Source organism: Apaloderma vittatum, unplaced genomic scaffold (genome assembly GCF_000703405.1).
Source record: "Apaloderma vittatum isolate BGI_N311 unplaced genomic scaffold, ASM70340v1 scaffold2226, whole genome shotgun sequence".
Classification (NCBI taxonomy): domain Eukaryota; kingdom Metazoa; phylum Chordata; class Aves; order Trogoniformes; family Trogonidae; genus Apaloderma; species Apaloderma vittatum.
The window spans coordinates 122482-139658 of NW_009721056.1; the positions used below are offsets into that span (position 1 = coordinate 122482).

The 17177-nt window shown below is 36.9% G+C and overlaps 1 protein-coding gene across 1 annotated transcript in view; it reads right to left on the reverse strand.

Moving 5' to 3' along the window:
* The window catches only part of PRDM6 (PR domain containing 6), a 67228-nt gene extending 51935 nt beyond the window's left edge, over nt 1-15293 (reverse strand). The window contains exons 1-2 of the mRNA XM_009871214.1: nt 15203-15293; nt 13536-13843 (exon numbers count right to left, since the gene is read on the reverse strand). Of these exons, the coding sequence (XP_009869516.1) occupies nt 13536-13843; nt 15203-15293 (399 nt within the window). The remainder of the gene's footprint in view (nt 1-13535; nt 13844-15202) is intronic.
* Nucleotides 15294-17177: the final 1884 nt, after the last annotated feature.

The window sequence follows — 17177 nt, forward strand, 5'->3', positions numbered from 1 at the left end:
CTCTCCTCTCCTCTCCTCTCCTCTCCTCTCCTCTCCTCTCCCAGTTCTGCGGTTGTGATCTCAAGACACAAGCTAACTCTTCAGAGATACTTCGTTCACATGGTATTATTCATTTTACAAAATTTATAGGTCCCATAATCTTTCTGCTGGAGAGTTAAATGCCATAATGCTCATGAGCAACTCAAACACAAATTCCTGTACTCATGCACAAAGCCAAGGTCCTCCTCGTCCCCTGATGCCTTTTCAATAGACTCCCCCAAGATGGAAATTTAATTAAAGAGACTGATGCATGAATTTAAAATATTTTCCCTCTTTGAAATTCCTACCATTTTTGCTTTGCTAGAATGGGAAGTATCTTTGGAGTCTTTTTACTCACTAGTGTGTACAATCACTATGAAACATAGAAAGAACAAAATTTAAAAATCCTGCAACCATACATTGGGACAAAGCACAGGAGTCCTGATCTTAGAAGCCACTCCTTGCTTTCTGTAAGCTCCTCAACACCACCAGCTCCAAAAAAAGTCGAAGTGAGTAAATGAAAGTTCAGAATTATGCACCTACATTGTACCACGAGCTTACAGCACCCAGGCCTCCCCTTTGTACCACACAAGAGAAAATTATTCTTACCTAATTGATCATAGTAAGGCACAGTATTTGATTTTTTTTTTGTTTGATTAAATAGTGAAGTTCACTAGCAGTCTTCAAGTCATTAATACCAAAGTATTATCATTATATATCAATATATCAGTATACCATTAACACTAAATCAAGCAGAGGACAAAGTTATGTCAGAAGGCAGCAAGATCCCAATCATAATGAGCACTGCCCAGGCACAACCTTGTTTCAGCCCAGGAGACAATTAGCCTTACTAGGACTTGTTACCTTGGGCATGGCACTGTGCTACAAGACACATTCCCACACAGCTTCCATTTCACAGCAGGCTTCTGTCTGGTGAGCTTAGACCACAGACAGAGGAAGTTTGGGACCAGCTGTACCTGTCCATGGCGCATCCTTGGTGTGATATCCTATTTCCTAAAGCAATGCTAAGGACATACAAAAATATCTCTAAGAAAACCTTTGCGTGCTCAACATATTTACAAAGCTACCTTTTGTTGTGCTTGCACATTTTTTGAAGTCTTAAACTAGATAAGATATTTAATCAACAAAGAGAGTGGGAAAAATCGAGAGCAGAAAACCATGAGAACACGAAGGAGAAATTTATTATTATCATGAAGGTTATAATTTCATAATATTTTGACTATGACTTTCTGGGGGATATCCACAACTCCACATCAGACAGTACAAGCTCAAAAACTGAATAGTAGGTAGGTCAGCACTGTAATGGCCATGAGACAAGTCTAGCCTGGTTTGTGAGACAGTGCTAAAATTACCTGCAATCTTTGAGAACAAAGAGAAAGAATGGCAGTAATCTTGTACAAGAGTTATAGTCTGAAAGCACCCTGCCTCTTTTTCCAAATTCACTGGCACTACATTGCCTTGCCCTCCTGTTCTCCATCTTGTTCAAACACACTGTTTTAGCAGCCTGCACCTGTCTGTTGCCCTAATTTTCGCTATGATCTAAAGGTCCACTCTTTCAGCATCCATAAATACATGAATTTGATGAGCAAAGTGGAAGATAAGATATCTAGCTCTATGACTTTTGTGGCTAGACCTTCAAAGAGTATGAAGGAGGGAGAAAATCAGACTTTCAGTCTGTGGCAATCTGATCTTTGGATGCTGCACTACAAAGTCTTTCTTACAGAGAAATTTCTCAACATTTTTTCTTTCAGAGATTTACCACATAACTTAGTGTCAAGTTGCAATGACTGACTGAAACATTACTTAAATAAAACAATGGAATTAACTATACAAATATTAGTGTACATCCAGTCCAGTATTGCCTATAAGAGAAAACTTTTTTCCGTAGTTAATGTGGGGTGACAGCTAAAACTAGAAATGGGTTCTCTCAACAGTAAACATACTGCTAATTCTCCAAGTAAATGAAATCACCTTTCATACAGTAAGGAAATGCCAGATTGTCCTCTTTGCAGAAAACATTGAGGCAAATGCACTTGTTTTCAGAAATAAAACAAATAAGAATTTAATAAAAATGCAAAAATCATTAGAAAGCAAAAAATAATAAAACAAAAGTAAGAAAAGGTAAAACATAGTAAAACAAAAACCAAGATGGACCATACCTTCACTAGGTTGGCCCTAATTGTTAATTATTGCCAAGACATGGAACTGTCTTGGCCTTAACTATCACTGTAGCTGGTTGTTTTCTCTGTGGATGCAGCAACAAGTTTAAATTCTTGATGTCTTTCATCCCTTAAAATAGATGATCTGAAAGTCAAATGTGACAAGAGAAAGGAGTATTTTTTCCTGAGCTACCCACCAACCAGCGGCTGGGTGCAGTGGGGGAGCAGTGTGCTGCTCAGCTTCAGAGAGGGGAGGAGGCCGTGTGCAAACTTCTTCAGTGGCTATCATTGTTATTTCAAATTGTGATTGATAGTGTCCTGAGAGGCAGTACTAGCTATTTCTGATCATAAATATAGCCAATGTGACATGCAGGCCATAGAGTGGGAATGAATAGCGTAAAGTATAGTATGTGGACCTGTGAGATTTCAGAAGTGATAAGTAATAATGTGGGAGAAGTATAAACTCAGAATGAAGGATTAAGCAGATTAAGGTCCTGCAAAGTCCTTAAAGTGATCCAACATGACAGGTACTATAACTGTAAAAGAGAAGCCATCTGATTTGACTTAACAGCAAACAATGGAATTGTACACAAATTAGCCTTTCAGAAGTAAAGCAAAAATCTATTTCAAACAATAAAATAAAAATTCTGCAACGCTATTGCCTCTGGGAGATGTCACTTCTAGGTAATTGGGGCATAAAAATTAACATTTTATTAAATAAACAAAAACCCTCAAAGGTTAAGAAAAGAGACAGACAAATGTAGCCTTTACAGGAAAGGGAGGCTACAGACCTCAGCTTGACCCTCGGCCATCTTTTGTTAGGAATGGCAGACCCCAAGGTCAAATAACTCCTCAGCCAGAGTTACCGTTTGAGCCCACCCAGGCTGAGATATATAGCCTACCCTAACGTATGTACCCACCATATGGTGCGCTAGAGACACCCCTGAGCCCAGGCCACACAGTTTCTGACAGAAAACTCCTGCTGTTGGAAGTTCACCAGATCTCAAGACTGGGGACAAAATAGGTACCATTTAGGACAAACAAGCAAGCAAGTTAATACTTCTTAAAAACTACCTTTTATTCTAAATAACCTGAATGCGATTCTGGTTTGATCAGAAAATAAAGGAGAATGAAATTCAAGTGAGACAACATTGATGCAAAGATCTGAACATGAGTATGGTACTCATTTCCTTCCCCTAAACATCTTCATGATTAGTCTGTGGTCAAAGGAAATGCTTTAGACTCAAATGTTCATCTTCACTTTGGTTATCTTTGTGGTAAAAATGAACGCAAAATTGAGCTTCCTAAACTCCTTACCTGACTTTTAAATGTGCTGGAAGTTTTACAGCAAATTTAACTCTACTATGTTGATCCATGAACCACAGAAGAGGTTCAGCTGGGTGAGAAGTTTTGGTCCCAACACAGAAATCAGACCTCAAATTCCTGAGGAATCACCTTTCACCAACAAAATGCCAGAGCCAGAGCACAGTACCTAGCAATCTGCAGATTTGGGACCATGGAAAAAGAACACTGCTGAAAACACAGCTGAGGTCTTAATCTGGTGCATTTTGCCAGCTGCCCCAAAGGGCTGCAGCAGCTTTAAGTGAAATTTGTAAGTCTGTGTAACTTTTGAGCATTTCTGTCAGAGCTAGTCAAACGCTAATTTGCAGCCTTCACTTTTCTGCAAGAAAAAAACATCTTGGTAGAAACCAAAATTTTTTTCAGGAACTTACCATTTTTGCTAAAGTATTCTGATGATATTGTTGCATTAGTTACAAATAAACTTCACTTTGACAAAATGTCAGTGTTTCTTCCCGAAATTTCAAAATGCATTTCATCTAGAGGCACCTAGCCAACCCACACACCAGCTTTCCTGCTCTGAAACAGAGACTGGACCTATGTCACAGATGAGAATCAAATTTTTTAAAACGTTGGGGCTTTCTTCCACCGGATGTTAAATCCTTTCCAGAATGTTTGCTCTGAAAGACAAGTCATTGTTTTAGAGGTGGACAAATGTAATTTTGCTAACACAACTGCCACTGAAAACTTGCAGGTCGCAATAAAATGAATAACACAATACCTGTAGCTCAGTAAAATGTCACATCTCCAACTGGAGATAAAGATATACTTCACTTGCAACTGATCTTACAAATAAAAAAAGAAGTTAAATCTGACTGCTTTTCATTTTCCTCTAAATAATCGTATGTCTCTTTCATCTTTTTCTTTTACTGGAGCAATGGAAATGCAGACAGAATTCAAGTCAACTTAAAACAGAAATAGAATAGAATAGAATATAGAAAATAGAATATAGAAAATAGAATAATTTTTTAATTATTTTTCCTTCAATAGTAAGTTCTTTTTGTAAAATGATGATCTAAAAATAGTATCAGTCACCAATCCATTCTGCTATAAAAGTTCTTTTGACAAACTGATAAAAATTAATACCCTGGTTTGCACAGTGATTGCTGACATAGTATCAGGCAAAAACTACATATAAACCATTTCTTAAAAAATACTGACCTTTACACAATTGGAAGATCAGCATAGATAAAAAATCATGCACCCTAAATTTACTTATACATGGTACATCTCTTAATGTAGGATTTTAATTTTTTTTGCCAGTTTAGGACTATAACAAATACTGACCGTTACTCTGTTTCCAAATTCAGTGTCTGTTGCAGGTGAACAACACGAAGAACATAAGGCCTCTATTTCAGTAGGATGTTCTTGTACTTATTATAAAATCAGTTTTGTCTATTTTGTAGTAACACAGATGAAATCAAAACACCTTTAGAAATGCCCTGGGGTGACTAAATTTGCTTGCTTATATACCAGTAGGTCTCTACACAGAAAGCACCAGGTTGAATTACTGGCAAAATATGGAATTATTTAGGTACATCTTACTAAATCCATGCAAAATAAAATAGGCAATATAGTACAAACAATAAATTTATGAGTTACAGATTTTTTTACAAGATACAAAGAAAAAAATGTTTTTCTTTGAAGCTAGTATTTATCAAACTATATACAATGCACAACTACATGATCTCCAGCAATGTAATCCTCACTTTCTTCACAGTAAAATATTATTTTTAGCTCAAATGAATGCACTTATACAGGGGTACCTTTACACTAATTGCCTGTTTCTGTTGTACAGACAGTCGCAGAAAATATGCAGGTGGCTCTATGGTTATGAAAGAAGAGTTGGCCTATCTTGGACAAAAAAGATTTAAAAATTGTGATTAAAGTGATACTATGTTATTTAGTCATGCCTGAAAACCTCATTAAATCAAAGTTCCTTGCAACATCAATGGCTATCTTGTCTGAGCAAGGACTGATTAACAACTGCAGGATATTAGTCCTGGAAACTCATGACCTGCAGGAGGCCTGACACAGATTACCTTCTTCCCAGCTATGACTGGACCTTGTCTACAGCATCTCCTATAATCACCTGCATTTCAAGGTTTAGCATTTTTAGATTTTGACCGTGCATATTGCTTGTTGTCACACAAGTAGAAAGCACTGTGGTTTTGTGGTTGGTGGCTAGCATATTGCAGATTTATCATATTTGTTTTAATAAGGAAACCTTCTAGAGTGTATTTGCTTTGTGACATAATGTCTTTATTATATCTTGCAGAAATAATTGACCCAAATCAAGTTACTATACACTATATCTATCGGTTAATTAGAAGTTTAAGATGCAACAAATAAAACACATTATTGACTTTTAAATCTTCAATCAAATAAATATTTACAGCTGCAATTTGCCAAAATTATTTACCTTTCAATAACGGATCACACAGAGAATATGCACTACAGACTTAGTGAATGCTTTAGCCGTCAGCAAATTACAAACGGAAGAAAAAATAAGTGTTCTAACTATCATTACAGTCTATAAATAGCTGATGTGGTTCTCATTTAAAGATATGTGATCTTCTACATTATTAGACTTTTTCAATGCATAATTGACCTTGAGATGGAGAACAAGCTCGTAGTAGAGTGGCTTTTCTTTTAGGGAACAATGAGAATAGATATTAGAGGATGTGTCTGTTGTCAATGATCATTGCTGAAATCTGCCTATACCACACTGGGACAATCAATTTTGTAAATGATTGCAATAATCAAGGAAATTGCCTAATTTATAAATCCTGGCATACAGCATTTTAATGGATTCCTACATTTTAATGCTGATGCTTTCAAAGCTAAATGAATTGTTGTCCAAGCTGTCACTATACAAAATGATAAAAACATTCAGTCTTGTGGGTAACTACATCTCATGGATATTCAGACCGTCAGGTACATAATCACTCATTAGTGAATTCTGTGATAGTTTCCAGTTACAACCCAACAGCAAAAAGACAGTTCCCTTCCCTGGAACTGATGACTTAAAATAGTTGAGTATTACTGAACTAATACATTAAAAAAAATCCTAGCCTTCTTTGTCCAGATAAGATAACACTGTTCCACATTTCTTATTATTTTTGCATAAGTAGAAAAGAATAATCTTATTTGTACAACTAAGAGGTAGGTCCAATGACTTTTTCAACATTCGTTACATCAGTGCAGGCACCATTCATATAGAAGGAGAATAAATGCACGGCTTGATGCCATGGCTGTTGCTGGTGGGTAATTCCACATAATCCACACTCCAACTTGCTCTCCACACTTAAGTCGGTTCTGCAGACGTAGTTATACATGGATTGCTACTCGCAGTTAAACCTTGAGCAATTGATTTCAGCCAATAGTGGGCTGCCAGTACTTTACTTACTGCTCAATCTCACTAACCTGACATTTATGGTGTACTGATTGGCCTCTGTCAGTGGTGGTGGTTGTAAATTCACTTTGAAAAGCTTTGTGTTAACAGCCTTCAACCAGGCTCTGAGACGAGTACGAGCAGGCAAGCTGACAATTGCTCGACCTCCTGCCCTTATTACAGTGAGTAAATCAGGCTTTGAGCCATTAGGCTGGAGCCCGAGGCCTACACAAAAAGGATTGACATGACTAAAGGTCAACCTCTGTCACACATGTGTAACAATTTGGATAATGGAATTCTGTAACTTATCTGAAAAAGGTGCCAAACGCATGGAAGGAAAGTATACCCTAGGCTGAATTTTCCAGCTTTTCTGTTAAGCAGTTACTTAAAAGTCTGCGTTTTAAAGTCCATGCATGTTTGATGCCATGAAGCCTGGGAGACAAAAACACATAAAGCAGTGGTTGTGACAGTTCTGCAAAATATTGACCATCACCACCACTCTGAAAAGCATATGCTGCAGTTCCAGCTTATCAAATCTATAACCAATATATTATTGGCATCAGGTACGCAACACATTTTGGATATCCATATATCTCATTAAAATACTGCCTTTATTCAGCCACTTTGAATCAAAAGTCAATAGAAATAACTCACCGTTAATGGCATCGTAAATTAAGAGTAATTTCAGGCCTTACAAACGAGATTTCATCCAACAATGAATATTGTTTTTACTAACTAATAAAAAAAAAAGTCAAGAGATTCTGTAATATTGATGATTGGATCATTTTTGAGCAATATGGAAAGGTAGTGGTCAAATAAGGACAGAAGTGAGTTTTTGTATTTATTTGTGTTCCATTTCAGTATTTTTACATATTACATAATAAAATCTCCAAGGTGAGATTATATGTCATGGAAAAACAGACATTGCCTGCATGATCTGGCAAATTAGAAAATAATTTTTTTCTGTGAATAGTGTGTCTGCACATGTGCGTGTTCTGTGCAGTTCACGGAAATACTTTTTTCAGAAACACTGTTGAGATTCTGGGGCTGTATCCAACTCCCCACCAGAGTTTATACCAAACTTCACTCCGTTAAATAGGAAGAGAATCAGTCCCCTTGCCAAATTAGATCTATTTTGTTACACATGTGCTTATGCTTATTTATTCAGGCATAAAACAGATATCTTTTGTACATAATAATAAACATACCAAAGACACGGAAATACATGAAGACATGAAAAAGTCTTGTAAAAATCACAGGGTTTCTAGAAGAAATGTCAAGGTTTAGTTTAGCCTTTCTAAGAACAAGAATTATCAAACACAAAGTAGCTTTTATATTTAGGATCAAATTAACTTCATATTGACCATAAGCATAACTTACAATAGTAATCTGGAAAAATGTGATACTAACTGATCCAGAAACACTAAGGTTAGCAAATTGCTTTACATCAGCTGAGCACAATTTGCTTCTAAGGTACACAGATAAAATAAGATGTGGTGCTGAATGTGCTCTTATTGGACTTTCAGCTTAGCAAGCTACTGAAAGCAACATTAGGGGTATTTCTAGTGGGCAGTATGTGAACTTAAAATAAATGTAAAAGTAAAAATTACTGGCTTTTTTAAAGAAAAAATAAATGCAAGGGTGGTACACCACACAAAATCCTCAGAAAAAGCAAAACACAAAACCACCAGAATAACACCAGCTAATACTCTGCATAATTTAAGCTATAATAGTAACATAACTAAGAGGGTTTTTTAAGATTAAATTATTTGAATTTCCTGAACATGACATATTCGAAACAGGACTGACACACGGTCTAGAATACTAGATGATGGATTTCTGAGAAACATAATTTTCACTTTAAAAGAACTATGGCATGCACATAATTCTATCCCCTAGTGCTTCGCTGTAGCCTTGAGAATCTGAATACAAATCTATCACTGTAACTGGAATGAGTGCTTCCTTTGCAAGGTAAAGATTATGGCTGGATATTAATTTGTACAAAAATTGACAGTACCACTGCATGGACTCTGGCGAGCCTGTCTCCTAGCAAAATGCCTGTTCTTAGTCCAGATTAAGTTAAAGGCACAGATGAGGCACAGATGATTGGTCAATAAGTACCTAAATAGCAGTTTATTAAAGTGACATGCACACTTTTTAGCAGTGACAATTAATCCAGTCCATTTAAGGGGAAAATCAGTAATACAGGTTTAGCATTTTTAATTACTAATGAATGTCCTGCTATATGTATATTTTGCACAAGACAAGCACATAAGAAAATGCGTTTCTTTCTGAAAACCAAAGTTTTAATTAAATCAAAATCAAGTTAAAATACAGTCAAATAATATAGTTGTCATTCTTGGGCTTTTGCAAGGGGAAATAAAAGGAAAAGAAAAAGTAAGAGGAAAAGGGAAAGGGAAAATAAAAATTAAAAAGAAAAAGAAAAAGAAAAAGAAAAAGAAAAAGAAAAAGAAAAAGAAAATGAAAAAGAAAAAGAAAATGAAAAAGAAAAAGAAAAAAAGAAAAAGAAAAAGAAAAAAGAGAAAAAGAGAAAACACCAACTTCCTTGACAAAAAGAAAAGAAGAAAGGCAGCAAACGTGTTATCAGGTGAATGAAGTCAAAGAAATTTTAGGATTCCATCATTTGATACATCTGTGGGTAAAAGTTTTTTTATCTAAACTGCATCTGTAAGGTAAAAGACCATTTATAATTTAGCTGTTTCCAGAATTCACAGTTTAAAATCTGGAGCCTAAAAAACTTTGACTATTAAAAGGTATAAACCTTTTAAACTTCCGTGTTTTATTCTAATAGAATTTAAGTATATATCGTGTACATTCCTTAAGTCCACCCTTATTAAATTCTGATGTTAAACAGAAAGAGGAAACCATGTGCAACTAGGTTAATTTATCTCCAGGGAGTAAGGACACATTAATAATTGAGATAATGTTTTCATATATGTTGGAATCAAGTGTGCCTTTTCACTTCTTCATTAGAAAACACATTAGGGGAAAATTATCTCATTCTCATCAGTAAGACCTAACTGCTGAGAAAGTGTCTGTTTTCTTTGCAATAACAAAAGGATTGTTCTCTTTGCTTCAAAATAAAGAAAAAGAAAAGAAAGAAAAAGATCAGAAATATTATCAAGCAGTGCAGGAATAAATGCCTGTATTACCAAAGAGAGTGTTTACTTAATACACCCAGTCCTGTTTTTGTTTTAAACATATCAGAGTTTATTGTATTTATATAAAATACAAGCAAACTCTGGATTGGATATAAGTGGGTCAAAGGGGGAAGAAAATGAACTACAACTGAAAATGATCAATATTTTTGGCTTTCTAAAGTGCTGATCTTTCTGTAAGTTATTAAAAATTATCTCAGATGATGGCGAGTGAACTCAATAACTTCCCATGAACACCCATAGGTGTCAAGGCCTGTTGTGAGGTAATGGAATGGTTTTTAATTTACCCTAAATCACTGTACGTTGTTCTGCATGGATTGCATACAAAGCAAACATTGAGTGCATGGTGGGAACACTCACACGGACAGACTGAGGCATATTTCCATAGCGTTGAACTATACATCAAATGCAGTGCTTCTGATGTTTCCCACAACAAAGAAAATGAAAAAAAAAAGCCACCAAATCAGTAACTGTGCTTAAAAGTCTTCCCAACAGCCCTTCTACTTATCTGGTGTACACTGAAAACAAAGAATTGTAAAGGAAAACAATTATCTTATTGCTGAGAGAAAAAAATATTAGAATGCCATTTACAGTACTAAGAAAATTAATTTCTCTCTGTAAGTTCTACCAAGACCTAATTCTGAGTAACTGATCTGTGGACATACTTGTATTTACAGCTATCTTTAAAAGATCAGTGGAAGAGAACTGACTAAAGCCACAACTTCAGAAAGGGACAACGATGAGGCATTTCTTTAATGTTTACAGTGATTTAATCCCCACTCCTATACCTAAAAGAACACAGACTATTCAGTCACATACTTTCAGTTGCTTTTATTTATTTTCATAGACCAGCTTTATAAAATCACACACACTTCCTGATTTCTTTTGCTTACAGTTTTTCTTTAATAAACATTAGTTCTCTGATAGATAAAACATACCCAATTGCAAGACAAAACAAATGAGAAATGGTCAAAACTTCTAGCTAGAGCTTAGAGTACATTATTCGTTACTAACAATTTTTGCCATTAAAAGAAATAATCTGAGACCATGAGCTGTCCACAATACCTCCCCCCCAAAAAAACCCTTAGTTCAATTATTATTTTTAAGATAATTGACTTAAAATACATATACTCAATTTGCTAGCCAACAGGAAATCTGTGTTGTGTGTTAAGAACAGAAGAGCAATCCCCCAAAAAAACTCATCTGACACCCATTGTTAGCCAGAATCTAGCCCATATGTAAATACTATTTCTTATTTTTATATAATATCTTTTTCTTCTTTGGTTTTGGCCTTCCCTACAACAACCCTCCATCTTTCATTGCTTTAAAATAATGTTAAGTTCATCTTAAATTAGACTAAAAAGCCTTGCCTGTATAAAAAATATATTATCAGTATTTGCAACTTGTTGCAAATAAATAAATAAAGCTGATTCACAGTTTTAAAGAATAATTTAAAGTTGATAATGTAAATATTTCATGATAATGTGAAATTCACAAGCTCCATTGTTTTTTAACTAAATTTCACTGTTTCAAGTCACCTGATTATCTGGCAAGCTTATTTTATTATTCTATATTCCACTAATTGACAAAATCCCTCTTAAAAATGAAAATAAAGACACAAACATAATTACAGAGCGTTCCACCAAAAAAAATAATTATTAATAACATATCCCAAAATGCTCTCATTTTAATCACTGGGCTTTGGTAGGAACAAATTTAAGTCCAGCTTATTAATATCTGCTGTACAAGAGAAATTCCATCCCCCCTGAACACAGCAACAAAATGACTGTAAGACATCCAGTTTAATTGAGTACATTTAGGTGTATTCTAAGACTAATCTTTTAACCTTTAATATTAAAAGTTCCCTCTTGCCACAATGAAATTTGGGTAAGTACTTTGAGATGAAGACCCTGAAGTGTTATTTACCACTTGCTTTTGTATGGGAAGTCCGTGGGAGATCCTACTCATGGAAGGAAGTCACACATATTCAATAGTATGCAAAAGTAGAATATAATGATCAAAAGAGGTCATCAACAGTCCCAAAGAACTGACAACCTAAATATTCACAGTTTTTCTGTGGACAATTGCTATACGTGACATCCTGGCTCCACGACACCAAATATCTTTTGAAAATCCATTCACTTTTACTGTATACCCACTGAAGACAGCAAAAATATTCTTTCTAGACACTTGTCAAGTGCCTAACCAGTAAGAGTTACATTCTGAAGATTTGTATTTGTTCTAGACTAGTAAATATCAGTTCCAGATCTACAGGCATGTTTCTACTGCCTCTCTGTAGCAGGTAGTCCTGAGGCGAGCAGAAGCTGCAGCTACAGAGACTGAGCAAAACTAAGAAATTACGCCTTTCAGCACAAAGCAAAGAAAAAATGAATGGGAAAAGACTAAGTAGACTCTAAGCTATTTCTGTAAATAAGTGCCGACACACACAGACAGATTATATATGTTCTCTATTTTAACAAGATCTGTGTATAAAATGATCATATACTGTATTTTGTTTCTAAATTAGCTTACCACAAGATGCTGTTGTTAGCATCTGGGTACAAACTATACCTAAACACAAAACTCACCGGAGAAAATATACATGGTCGGGAACAGTAACAGCCATGCATGCCCTTGTATGGCCAAAGGAATACCATAGCAGAGTTATGATCTGTTCTGCCACACCACAGCCAGTGTTCATCACAAAATAAACTGAACTAGCACATCCTGAATGTATTATCATCAGTTATCACTGTTACCCTCTCTCAGGTGGTGACAAATACAAAAAAAAAATTTTAAAAAAAATTAGAACATCTTCAAAGAACTAGAAGTAGCTTTCACACAACAGCACTGAAAGCATCATTAGGAGAATGCATAGCCAGTGCAGGACCTGACTTGCACTATATTGTGAACAAGCACTAACACCTTCATTGGGCAAACAGCAGGGCTGTAGAACAGGCTCCTGCACTTGTTTCAGCATCTTTCTAGGACTGTCTGCAGGCCACAGCACTGGTGCCATGTGCCATCTCAGACCACATGTATTACTCAGACTAAGATGGTATAGCTTGTTCTGTGGCCCAAGAGATCCACCAGCTCTTGATACTCAGGTCCAAATATAAAGAGCAGCGTGTTGTAACCTTCAGCTTTCTCTGTTCTGCATTATAGCACCTGCAACGACTTTTTTGTCCTCTGCAAACCCATGGGACCTCTGCGGTGTCCACTGTTTTTCTGGCCACCTCTAGTGCAGCAAGGCTTTTGTTTGCACTGCCTATATTTTCAGATCTGCTAGGTCAGCTTCCTTAAATTGCAACTTTTTTTCTTGGCTAGCGAACAGTACTAGTGCAACATACAATTACACTCAACAAAACAATGAAGTTCAACAAGGAAGGAAAGATGACAACTTACTTCCCAGAGATGCTGAGTGTTCCTGATGGCTCCTGCTTGAACCTTCTCTGGCAAGAGCAGGACTCCCTGGAAGGGTCCAATCCAGGTGCCTTGCTGGATCCGCTGTGCTGCACAAATGCCATAGGCCAGGCCAGGCACGGTGCTTGTGCAGAGGCACACCTCCCGGGGCAGGTCCCGCAGCCACTCTGGGATCTCAGGTGGAGGGGCTGCTGCGGCAGCGCTGCTGGTGCCCACCAAACGGCGCAGTGAGTGGAGGGGCCCGTGCATGGGGCACTCGCCATTGCGGTTATCGGCACACATGTCACATCCTGCAGAGAAAAGAGGAAAGAACACAATCAGTATGGTGCTGCTGGCCACCACCGTGATCACTGACATAGGCAAGATCATGCAGATCCCTCTGCTTTTCCTGTTTCATGGCAGCTCAGGACTCAGACACACCATGTCCTTCTGTGCGTTGCTGCACATGGTTTTCCTAACCTCACCAAAGCCCAAAGGCTGAGCAGAAACCCTGCAGACATTTTGCAAACTTGGTGTGTTCACAGACCTGCTGAGACTCTCTATTTCAACACTTTTTTTTTTCAGATTAATTCTTTGACTAATATAAATACCCCATTTAAACCATCCCAGTGTATTTCAAATACAGTCATAACGCCTTGCAGGTCCCCCTCATTTGCCTTACAACAGCTCAGCCCAAGGGTTTAGCTGGAACAGCATTTTATTTCACCGTTATTTTAAACGAGCATTTGCTCTACTTTTTACACACACATGTGTGCATGTTTGTTTAGAAAATCAAATAAATAAAACAGAAGCTCCTGAATGAAAAATCAGAACATGCATGGCCATTTACGTCGTTATAGCTGAATCTAATCTTTAAATTGAAATTATGTGGCGAATATTACTGACTCCTAGCACATGTTTGAAAGTTTTTTATTGAATGGGAATGCATGTTCTTTGCCTGTTACATGAAGTTGAGGCTATGAAAAAAAACACAGTAAATGAAAAAGATCAGTTTGTAAAAATGTTAACTTCCCTAACTGCTCTTAACAACTGATTATGTTTCTCTATTTTGGGAAGATCCTACTGTGATTTTTCTTTTTTTGAGCAAAGAAAATTTTGGTTAAATCTTTCCACTGCACATTATTGCGGTGAACATACAACTTTTGCAGAAAAAAAAGTTTCATGCTCAGCATATCCATCTCTCTGGAGATATCCTGAGTTAACATAACAATATATCTATTGAAATAAATAATAATAAATATTAAGATTTTTTAAAAATCATGTTTGTAGCACAGTAAAGACTTTTATTTATTTGATTTATTTAATTTATTCTGGAAATACAAAGGAAGAATAGTATCTATGCCACAGTAGTCATGCAGCAAGTCCTACGGCTGTACTCATATAGTGAGCCCTAGACCCTTCCCCTAATAACTTTTTACAATTTATACACCGATTCTTATAAAAATAAAGCACAATATCCACTACAGAGGCTGGAGCTTCTTGGTCTAAGCCACAGATTTAGGCTTGCTAGATTGTCTGTAACTACAGTTTCTGTTCTCAGACGGACTGACTCAGCTGTTCATCTTTCCAAGGTGGATACACTATGTGTTATGTAGGCCTCTTTCCTACAGAACCTTCAAAGAAAAGCCTTCCTCTCTATTCAGTAAAACCTGTCAAAGGATAATTAAAAACTGCATTTTCAAAACATAACCTCTTCTCGCATTCTCCAATTTTAGCGATGCTCTCCAAGAACCACTTCATGTCGTAGTCTTTTAAATTGAAATCTAAAGATGATGAATTTGTCAATAAGAAAATATTTGGAAATTACATGTAGAAGCTAACTTCCCTCTAAATCATTAGACCTTTGAGTCTTGCACATATGCCTATTAGGTGCTTGCCTGAGTTCCCTACTCAAGACATGGATTGCAGATCTTAGCAGAAAGCAAGCAAGCCCTGAGCTGTGCATTACTCTGACGGGTGCCCCTGCAAAAGACGGCCTGTGTATGGATCTCGCCCCTTGCCATCCCTACCCTGTTGCACAGTGTAAGGGTAGGAGGCCAGGAGAAAGCAGAGTGCTTGCCGGCACCGTGGCAAACCTAAGCAGCTGCAAGACAAAGCTCCCTCGTGGGGATTGTTCTTGTATTGGAAAAAAAAATAATAATTAAAAAAAATCTTATTTGACTGGAGGGTTAAAGCCTCTCCTTAACAGTATAATCCTCGTGGCAAAATGACTTTTTTGGGGGGTTATGCCGCAACTGCAGAGGGGTTTTGCTCTCTCAGCCACATCAATTAGAGAGGTGGCTGGAGGACAAGATTTGCAGGACCCCAGGGAAAAGGTTTCTGGCTAGTCCTGAGAGAAGATTATTATGCAGAAAATGTTCCTACAGCCATTCCCAGGCATGATGAATAAAAGGCAGCAAGTACATGCTGGGGTTGGGGTTTTTTTTGCTGTTGTTATTTCCACAGCTAGTTTGGAAAGTGAGGTATCACCACAACTTCTTTTCTTTCCTCGTCAAAACCAGTCATCAAGAAACCCTGTGGTTTTGGCATATCCGAAGGTCTCAGGGGCTGCACTGGAGTTTGGCATTGGAGATCATACAGGAAAGGATGTCAAACAGGAAAAAAAGAAAAAAAAAAACAGGTTGGCATGTGAGTACACTTTAAACAAATCCAGCATCTTACCAGGCATATTAGAAAGAAAACATCTGATAGGAAAACTGAGGGCTTAGATGGAGGATGTCTAGCCATGAAGTCAATTAGTACCCAGAGCAGGCTCATGAATTCAACTAGTTTGCACTGTTTGACCATCTTCTAGATGCATAACTTTTCTCCCAACTAACTGATTATTAATGGCTTTCTTGGAGACACCGTGTCTCTGTGGCAACTTACATTAAACATGCTAAGGCATCTTCCTGACTCCGCTTAGGCAATTCCAGTGTCAATTTCCTGCATCCTGCTGCCAGATATGCATAACTTTTCATGCACGCAATTTTCAGTACCTGCCTAGAACAAGGATTTCTTCACTTTGTCCTGACAATATGTGCAGATAAAATGTTTTATTTCTACTTTTTCAAGGAAAAGAAATTAAGAAATTGACGAGGAGTATAAATGAACCCTGAGTCACTGTCATCTACCCTTACAGAAAGTCACACACGGTGGTGATATTTATTTTCCACTATCCATAAAAACTGGTAATGTCTTAATGCTTGGCGGCAGCAGTATCTGATCTCCTGCTGTGTTCCTTTCCCTTCGTCCTGCCAAAGTTGAAAATTTGGAAAGTGAGACACCTTCTGAAACTGTTTTGGCTTATAGTTTGTTGATGAGAGGGAAGGAGTCTGTCCCTAACACTAGGCAGTACTGAAATTCTTCTTGGTTATATGCTTTATACATCTATCTTTAACTTTATGCAGTTGTACAAATAAATTAAATTTTTTATTTAAAAAAAATCCTCATAAATGTAAGGAATGTAAGCCTCTAATAGACATATTTTACCATGTCTTGAGTAAAAAGTTACCATGCATATTTTCTTTTCCGTGATTAAATTTCTATAATGATACCTGGAAGGCTTTGACCCAAGTACTCTTTCAGTAATGTTATACCACCTATTAAAAGACGGTCACTGTAAGCAGTGGATTCCTCTGTCTC